General features: G+C 42.6%; 1 protein-coding gene across 1 annotated transcript; it reads left to right on the top strand.

The window, feature by feature from the left end:
* The first annotated feature begins 7707 nt into the window (after positions 1–7707).
* Positions 7708–9209, top strand: LOC139661180 (kelch repeat and BTB domain-containing protein 11-like). The gene has a single exon (XM_071539574.1). It carries the CDS (start codon positions 7805–7807, stop codon positions 8996–8998), a length of 1194 nt encoding a protein of 397 aa, XP_071395675.1. The 5' UTR covers positions 7708–7804; the 3' UTR covers positions 8999–9209.
* Positions 9210–9758: the final 549 nt, after the last annotated feature.

Below are 9758 nucleotides of genomic sequence, written 5' to 3'. Positions count from 1 at the left end.
CCTGCTTCCTTTTGTTTTCACTGGGCGAAAGACAAAAAAATTACCCAGAAACCCCCTGGTCTCTAGTCATGATGACCCCTCAGTGAGTGATGGAGGTCATTTTCTCTCTACTAGTTAAAGGAGAAGTTCAGTGGTTTTGGACAGACAGACAGACAGAGAGACTGACTCGTAGCTTTAGAAAATGTTTAATAAATCAGCGATCAGTTTTCTTTGTCGGTTTGTAATAACGTAACTAGGGCTGCAACTAACGATTATTTTCATTGTCGATTAATCTGTGGATTATTTTCTCGATTAATCGATTAGTTGTTTGGTCTATAAAATGTGAGAAAATGGTGAAAAATGTGGATCAGTGTTTCCCAAAGCCCAAGATGACGTCCTCAAATGTCTTGTTTTGTCCACAACCCAAAGATATTCAGTTTACGGTCATAGAGGAGGAAAGAAACCAGAAAATATTCACATTTAAGAAGCTGGAATCAGAGAATTTTGACTTATTTTTCTTAAAAAATGACTCAAACCGATTAATCAATTATCAAAATAGTTGGCGATTAATTTAATAACAACTAATCGATTAATCGATTAATCGATTAATCGTTGCAGTTCTAAACGTAACCCTACTGAACCTGCGATAAGCGATTTCAGACCCTCTAACCAATCCTGAAGCTGCTGTGCTGTGTGGAGTCATCATGATATAAACCAACATCCAGCTGTGTTGCTGTTTTCTCCTCTTTTCTAAAGCTTGTTGTCAGACTCCGCTCCTGAACGAAGCTCCTCCCCCTCCGTTCAGCAGCTTTTCATTTTTTTTAAAACTAGCTTGGCTCCTCCCTCACTGTTTAAAAGCATCTCTCCCCCTCCCTTCCCTGAAAAACATTCTCGTAATGGCGGAATCGGTGAAGCGAGCGAGTTAAACTTGTTAAACAACTAAACTGTTAAACTAGTAAATTGTTAAATTAGTAATCTTGTTACTGATAAATATAAAGGGAAACTCACACAAAATGCTAACATTCTGTGCAAGAAAATGCATTCTTTTGGGTCATACATGAATATGTATCATTGAACTATTTGACATGCATGTTACATCGCAAAGACAATGTATTTCATAGAACATGGGAGCCTTTTATGTCATATAATGGTTTAGATATCTCCGCTATTCTTACAAGAGGGTTTATGTCGTATGGACCTGTGTGACACCTGCTGTTTAGCTATTTGTTATTTTTATTTTATGTAATTCCTGAGTCACTTGCCTGTTTGAACGTGTGAGTCTGTGAGCCGAGATGTTCTGTTTTGTTTTGAATTTGTCCCTCTTTTAATTGTTGTTTTTGTTGATGTGTTTTGCTTTGACGCAATCTTAATGTTTTCCGAATCAAAAATCAATAAACACATATAAAACCAGTAAATCTGTTAAACCGACCGGTAAACTTGATAAACTAGTAAACTTGATAAACCGGTAAACTTGTTAAATCGGTAAACTTGATAAACCGGTAAACTTGTTAAACCTGTAAACTTGATAAACCGGTAAACTTGTTAAATCGGTAAACTTGATAAACTAGTAAAAACTGGTAAACTTGTTAAACCGGTAAACTTGATAAACCGGTAACCTTGATAAACCGGTAAACTTGATAAACTAGTAAACTTGTTAAACCGGTAAACTTGATAAACCGGTAAACTTGATAAACTAGTAAACTTGATAAACTAGTAAACTTGATAAACCGGTAAACTTGATAAACCAGTAAACTTGTTAAACTGGTAAACTTGATAAACCGGTAAACTTGATAAACCGGTAAACTTGTTAAATCGGTAAACTTGATAAACTACTAAACTTGTTAAACCGGTAAACTTTTTAAACCGGTAAACTTGATAAACTACTAAACTTGTTAAACCAGTAAACTTGTTAAACCGGTAAACTTGATAAAATAATAAACTTGATAAACCAGTAAACTTGTTAAACTGGTAAACTTGATAAACCGGTAAACTTGATAAACCGGTAAACTTGTTAAATCGGTAAACTTGATAAACCGGTAAACTTGTTAAATCGGTAAACTTGATAAACTACTAAACTTGCTAAACCGGTAAACTTTTTAAACCGGTAAACTTGATAAACTACTAAACTTGTTAAACCGGTAAACTTGTTAAACCGGTAAACTTGTTAAACCGGTAAACTTGTTAAACCGGTAAACTTGATAAACTACTAAACTTGTTAAACCGGTAAACTTGTTAAACCGGTAAACTTGATAAAATAGTAAACTTGTTAAACCGGTAAACTTGATAAAATAGTAAACTTGATAAACCGGTAAACTTGTTAAATCGGTAAACTTGATAAACTACTAAACTTGTTAAACCGGTAAACTTGTTAAATCGGTAAACTTGTTAAACCGGTAAACTTGTTAAACCGGTAAACTTGATAAACTACTAAACTTGTTAAACCGGTAAACTTGTTAAACCGGTAAACTTGATAAAATAGTAAACTTGTTAAACCGGTAAACTTGTTAAACCGGTAAACTTGATAAAATAGTAAACTTGATAAACCGGTAAACTTGTTAAATCGGTAAACTTGATAAACTACTAAACTTGTTAAACCGGTAAACTTGTTAAACCGGTAAACTTGATAAAATAGTAAACTTGATAAACCGGTAAACTTGTTAAACCGGTAAACTTGATAAACTGGTAAACTTATTAAACCGGTAAACTTGATAAAATAGTAAACTTGTTAAATCGGTAAACTTGATAAACCGGTAAACTTGATAAAATAGTAAACTTGATAAACTAGTAAACTTGTTAAACCGGTAAACTTGATAAACTACTAAACTTGTTAAACCGGTAAACTTGATAAACTGGTAAACTTATTAAACCGGTAAACTCGTTAAACCGGTAAACTCGTTAAACCGGTAAACTCGATAAACCAGTTAACTTGTTAAACTGGTAAACTTATTAAACCGGTAAACCTCGTTAAACCGGTAAACTCGTTAAACCCGTAAACTTGATAAACTAGTAAACTTATTAAACCAGTAAACTTATTAAACCAGTAAACTTATTAAACCGGTAAACTTGCTACCTGCCTCTTCACTTGTCATTGCTGGACATGTGACCTTCAGCAGGAGAAAGATCAGTCAAAGTGAGACTGGTAACTGGTGACTCTTCTCCGTAGGTACAGTTAGCTTAGCTGTTAGCCTTTATGCACAGTCCTTCACTAGGTTTGTCCACTGGGCTTCCGTAGTCCCAACACTATCCAGCTGCAGCCTGCAGAACAGAGCGCGCTCCTGGCTGGATGGAGATTACATCATGTTTTTGTTTTGTTTTTTGCTTTTTTTTGCAGACGCGGGAAACAGTCGAGTTCCCGCAAAGTAAACAAAGAGCTAGAACCAAGAAACGGGAAACGGAGATGGAGCTGCAAGATGTCGAAATAAATAACATGGAAGACGAACCAGCACCAAGATTTTCTTACATATTAATTAATGTGCCTTTATTGAATTGATATGCCATAATAAACCATTATAAGATACACCGTTATAAACATTATAAGATCCCCTAGGGGAGAATAGCTTTGTGTAATTCACTCCAAAACAGTATTTACTACTGGTTCACCATTTACAGTCAGTCATTATATTGTATTATTGTGCTGTTCTGTAAACAAAGCGTCTCATACAGGAGGTTAGCTGCTCTAAATAGCGATTTTGCTGTTTTGGTGATTGCAGCGGCTCACGTTAAAAGTTGCAGGACGGGCTCCTTGACTGGACTCATGGGATATTTTATGTCATAGGTTAAGTAAGCTGCAATGATAGATACAATTATTTTTTTTATCAATAGATAAATAGATTTCATCCAGATGTTTTTTTCTAAATTGTATGGTTATGAGCAATGTGCATTATGCAAATTGTGAGCGATTAATCTTTCTTTAACTTTCTTTTTCTTGGCTACCAGGTTTAAAAAAAAAAATATCAGGAAAATGAAATTAAGAAAGACAGCAGAGGAGAAAGAAAGGAGCCAGTCAGAGTTCAGGAGACGGTTTTTAAGGCTCTGGGTCGGACAGCTGAGCCGCCTGCAGCCAGATGTGAAGGAGATCCAGAGCGACAGAATATTTTCTCTTCTACTTCTTCTTCTGTGACAGAGTTTCCTCACCAGGAGCCGAGAAACTAAACTGACTGGACCAAATGAAAGAGGAACGGTGGTGGAAAAAGCCCCGGAGCCTTTTCAGGCAACACGCAAAAGTATTGTATTTTATTTAGGCCTAGTACTTCCTGATATATTAACTATTATAGGGTTTGACTGATATGGGTTTTTGAAGGCTGATACCAATATTTTTTGGATTGAAGCTGCCAATAGCTGATATTCAATATCTAGTTTAGACCATTTTTATGCAGAAACATTCCCAGTGTTCAGTGTTTTCTGCAGCAGTTTCTTCTCATCAGCCCAGAACTTCTTCAGCTGCATGTAGCTGCTGAACAGTCCAGTCACTTCAAAAGCTCTGCTGTTAAAACATGTGGTCGGGTATCTTCAGCACAGCATCCTGTGTATTTCACAGTAAGCAAACATGTCGTCCAGCTGTGAGCTTGTTCTGTCTGACCGTCTCCAAGGCTTTGTGTTCCTCCTGCAGTAAAACCTGAACAGATCCGTTTCCTTTGACAGTAAACAAACTATGAATACTGTCTTGTATGAATCTTTGTCATTTTTTACTATACAACCTGGCCTCAATTCACCAGGTTGAGTCACCAATGTGACATGATCTGTTGGAAAAGAAGTGACTTTACCTTTAATATCTGGAACAGATATTAAAGGTAAAGTCTGTATCTGTCTGGCGCTGCTGTAACGAGTGCTGAGTCATGTTCTATGGAGAGCCATTTCATTCAAAACCCCACCCAAACTGCACACCACCTATCCACCTATCCACCTATCCACCTATCCAGTCATCCAGTCATCCTGCACTGCCACCCAGCTGGATAGCGCCAATTGGACAGAAATTCAGTCGCCTCTCTTAAAACTGAAGTAGAGCGAGAAAGGCCAAAACAAACTTTGGAAATAAGCTAAAATCTGAGGTGGAGGAAATTGGTATTATTAATATTAATGTGTGCCCTCCAGTCTGTTGTCAGTTGTACCATCATGGCTAATCCCAGAACCTGAAGTGGATCTATGCATACTGAATAATAACAAAAGAAAGAAATCAGGAGATATAGTCAAGGAAGTCCCATCTGAAGAATGGAGTTCATATTTACAGATTTATACAGATGGATCAAAGGATCCAGAGAGTGGGAAAGTGGCATTTGGAGAATCCATTCCTGAATTAAGAATTAAAAACGGACATAGAATTTCAGATCAGATGTCAGTATTCACAGCAGAGATGCTGGCAATATTATGGGCACTTTGGTGGGTAGAGGACAATAAACCAGACAACTCAGTCATAATGAAGTTATTATTATTATAACTAAAGTTCGGGAACAAGACCACGCCTCAAGCACACATTCAGTTTCCTGCTCCACCCTATTTATACGCGCCTAACCATGACCTTTTCTCTCTCGTATGTCTCAGTTCTCTCATCCCCCCCCCCCCCCCCCCCCCAACCCCTTGCTCTTCTCTCTCAGTACAGGAACCACAGGGGGATATGATGGAGCCAAGAAGACCCCCCATCAGCGAGACAGTGCCCCCACCCTGAGTCTCAATTCCCTGGTTCCTCGAGCTATCCATCGACTCCAACTCATCCGACCCCTCTCGATTCATCCCTCCATCTCGACCCCCGATTCATCCCTCCACCCCCGATTCATCCCTCCACCCTCGACCCTTATTTCATCCCTCCGTTCTCGACCCCTCTTTCCCTCAGTAAACCATCTAAATACATCTCGTAGTGGCGTGGTCTTTGTTAGTGAATGCAGTGATTCATCGAGCCCTTCCTGACATTGTTGTAGAAGGCGGGAGAGCAGCTGGACATGAGCAGACAGCCAACTGATCTGAATGCAGAGGGGATGGAGTGAACTTCCACTTATCCAGATTGTTTCTTATCTTTAGAAGTAATGGTGCAAAATATTACTACTTGTGAACCTTGGCTCGGCAGTGCGCTGTCGACCGGGTGGCAGTGCAGGATGACTGGATGACTGGATAGGTGGTGTGCAGATTGGGTGGGTTGGGGTTCTGAATGAATTGGCTCTCCATCATGTTCAGCCTGCAGTCCAAGACCCCGGACCGCCTGCTGCCAGCAGACCGTTCAGTAACTGATTCACTTTCCCCATCCGCAGGCTCCCAGGCAGTGTGGGGATTTGAACCGGCAACCTTCCAGTCACAAGCCTCTTCTCTAACCTCTATAGTCGAGTCGTTCTCAACTTGCCCGGGTGGTCATGAGATGATTTATGGGACAGAAAAAATATATATATTTCTATTGTCTAATTTTTTTTTTTCAGACTTTTCTCAAATTTTTACCTTTTTTTCTTGTGAAATGCGTGATAGTTTCAGCCTCTCTGCCTCCTCTGATAATGAATCAAATGAAACGACCTGAAAAGGAAAATCATCGTCTTTTCTTTTGTCTGTTTTTGACACAGAAACCCCCGATCTAAATTAGATTATAGGTTAGATTAGATTAGATTAGATTAGATTAGATTAGATGAAACTTTAATGATCCCTGTGGGGAGCCACAAAGGTGAACTGCATCGAAAATGTCACTATGCAAATCAAATGTATGAACCATTCTCAAACCAGACTACACCTGGAAAAAGGAGGGTTCTTCAAGGGTTCCAGTGGTTCCACATGGAGGTTTTTTTTTATCCTGCTAGTTTGGAATATTTCATATGTTCTTAAATGGTTCTCCACAGCACCATAAATATTCTATGTAGAATTATTTGAGCATGGCTCCATGGAGAACCTTCTGAACTGTTAAAATAATAAAGCTGGTAAATCAGAATAAAGATCCCAGTGTGGTTATGAAAAAAGGTATTTTAATAGAGACGATGAGGGAAATTTAAATAAATAATATAAAATGGTTCTTCAGAGTTCTGTTGTGGGTTCTTTGGTTAGGGTCGTGGTTCTATATGGAACCATAATGACTCAAAGAACCCTCTGGTTTGTCAAAATAGACAAACAGGTAAATCAGAATAAAGAACCCAGTGTGGTTCTTAAAAAGGTTTTTTCAGGACTTTTCATAGCAGAAATGGTGCTTTGCAGCACCGTAAAGTGTTCTGCTTTGTCTAAGGTCTAAGGAACCATTGTCTGGTCCTGTACCGAACCGTTTTTATTAAGAGTGCAGGTTTCAGATCCAGGAGGACGGCAGGGCGCAGAATTGGCGCACAGCCGCGGTGTTTCCCCATTCGCCTGCATAATGAGGTGGAAATGCGCGTAAACAGTGCGCGTCCACCTCCCAGCGTGTGAGGGAGCGAGAAGGATCCGAGTCCGGTCCACACAGCCGGGTCCCGGGCGGGGAGGAGGAGCGGAGGCGGGGGGGTCTGTCACGGTCACAGAAAGCCTTTGTATCCGCAGACAGCTCGCTGCTGCAGCGGGGAGACGCGGCGACATTTCCCCAGACAGCAGGCAGGGAAACCCGGCTTCAGGAGCCGCACCGCACCGGACCCGACCGGACCGGACCGATGGAGATGGGGGATCCGGAAAGGACGTTTTCTGTGATCCAAGAGGAAACGGATCTCGTCTAGTCTGTAAAAAAAAAAAGAGTCTGGAGGACGAAAACTTGAAGCGCAGAGAGGAAAAGGAGAAAAGAGAAAAGGGGCGTTTTTGGTGGAGAGAAAAGAAAGAAAGAAAGAAGTGAGGATTTCCAGACGCGGTGAGACAGAGGCTGGACGCGTTTTACCCGCTGGGTTTTGTTTTCTCCTCAGACCAGATGGAGGTTAGAGAGGATAAAGTGTCAGAAATAATCACTGGGGATGAATTATCAGATCCAGCCATGTCGCAACAGATCAGCGCAGAGAACTGCTACGAGATCCTGACAAAAGCCAAGAGCCAAGGCGCGGAGGACCTGAAGCGGCGAGTCTACAAGTACATGAGCGACAATTTCCTGCAAATATTAAGGAACCCGGGCGTGTACGGCCGGCTGACGGCGGGGGAGAGGGAGCAGATCCTGGCCGGGAGGATGGAGGGCAGGAGGCTGCTGTCGGTGGCCGAGATGAACGAGGTGTTCGACCGGGTGGGGAGCCGGGAGAGCAGCCGGCCGCAGAGCCCGCTGTCCGCGCTGCCGCCGGAGGAGAACCGCCACCGGATCTTCTGCTTCCACGAGGAGACAAAGCGATGGGAAGTGCTGACCAGCATGCCGGAGGAGATCCCGACCAAAGGCTCCGGGATCTGCACCATGTACAACTACCTGTTCGTGGCAGGCGGCATCAAGGCGCAGGGGGAGCGGACCAAGGCGTCGGACAAAGTCTTCTGCTACAACCCGCTGACCGGCCGCTGGACCGAGGTGCGGCCGCTGTCCCAGCCCCGCGCCCAGCTCAAACTGGTCTCCATGGACGGCTACCTGTTCGCCATCGGAGGGGAGTGCCTGTTCACCGTGGAGAGGTACGACCCGCGGCTGGACAGGTGGAGCCCGGTCGCGCCCTTACCCAAAGGAAGCTTCGCCGTTGCGCACGAAGCGACGAGCTGCGGCGGGGATCTGTTCGTGTCCGGCGGCTCGCTCTTCTACCGGCTGCTGCGGTACGACTCCCGCCGGGACGAGTGGGAGGAATGCCCCTTTAACGAGAGCAGGCGCCGGTCCACCGACATGGTGGCGCACCGGAGCCTCATCTACCGGTTCGACGTGGACCGGGAGCGAGGCGTGAACGTGTTCAAGTACAACACGGTGGTGAAGGTCTGGCACGGCGGCGCGTCCTTCCCGCTGGAAAACCCGCTGCCGTTCCGCTGCGCGGTGCTCGGTGACCGGATCTACTGCGTCAACAAGAGCCAGACCCTGCAGTTCGTACTGGAGGAGGACCGGGACCCGGACCGGGACCTGGAGGGGTTTCTACCCGAGGTCCTGCCCGCTCCGGCAGAGGCCAGAGGAGCGCTGGTGCCGTTTGTCCTCAGCCTGGACAAGACGGACTGAGACTAAACTCTGACGGAATGAAACCCGCTGTGGTCTGCAGACTGAGGCTGCAGGCTGGATTCAAACAAGTGAGAAAATCTCAATCAATAAGTCAATCAATCAATCAATCAACCAATCAATCAAACTTTATTTATATAGCACCTATAGTGCAAGATTGCAATACATAGTGCTAAACAAGAAGAAGAAGAAGATAAAGATCCAACACAATAATGAAAATAGGCTAGTAATAATAATAGTAATTATGAAAACATTAATAGTATAATAATAATACAAATTGTAGTAAAATAAGAGAATAAAATAGATACAAATTCAATAAAAAGTAATGTGACAGCCTTGCTCTTCCAGCATCATTCCTGTTCCTCCTGTCTGGTCTGTCTGCACCACAGAGGGCCGCAAATCAGATTTTGTGTCTCACTGTAATCGCATTACTCTGCAAATAATATCCAGCTCAACAAGTCATTTAGTTCAATGAGGCTTCAGATCAGATGTTTAGTTATCTGACAGCAGGATGAGATGACTCCACTGGTTTTCAATGCAAATCAATTTTCTGGAGGAATTTTCTTGCATCAAGCGTTATTTCCTTGATCCCAGTGATCTGCCTTATTCTGACTTGATTCAACACACTGACTCCTGATTCTAGAAAATTCCTGAAACAGTTGAAGCTGCATTGAAAACAAGTAGAATCATCTCACCATGCTGGGTGAAATTTCCACTTGTTGCAAGAAAAGTGAGATTTTCAAGATGAAGATGAGACTCAACA

This window comes from Centroberyx affinis, unplaced genomic scaffold, assembly GCF_046629955.1.
Source record: "Centroberyx affinis isolate AG114_WGS23_722 - 3 ecotype Tasmania unplaced genomic scaffold, CSIRO-AGI_Caff_v1 ptg003472l_1, whole genome shotgun sequence".
Lineage (NCBI taxonomy): Eukaryota > Metazoa > Chordata > Actinopteri > Beryciformes > Berycidae > Centroberyx > Centroberyx affinis.
This window is presented reverse-complemented; position numbering and strand designations above follow the sequence as displayed.

Bases quoted from the DNA above. Each gene is read 5' to 3' on its own strand.
- LOC139661180 (XM_071539574.1), top strand. From the start codon at position 7,805: ATGGAGGTTAGAGAGGATAAAGTGTCAGAAATAATCACTGGGGATGAA.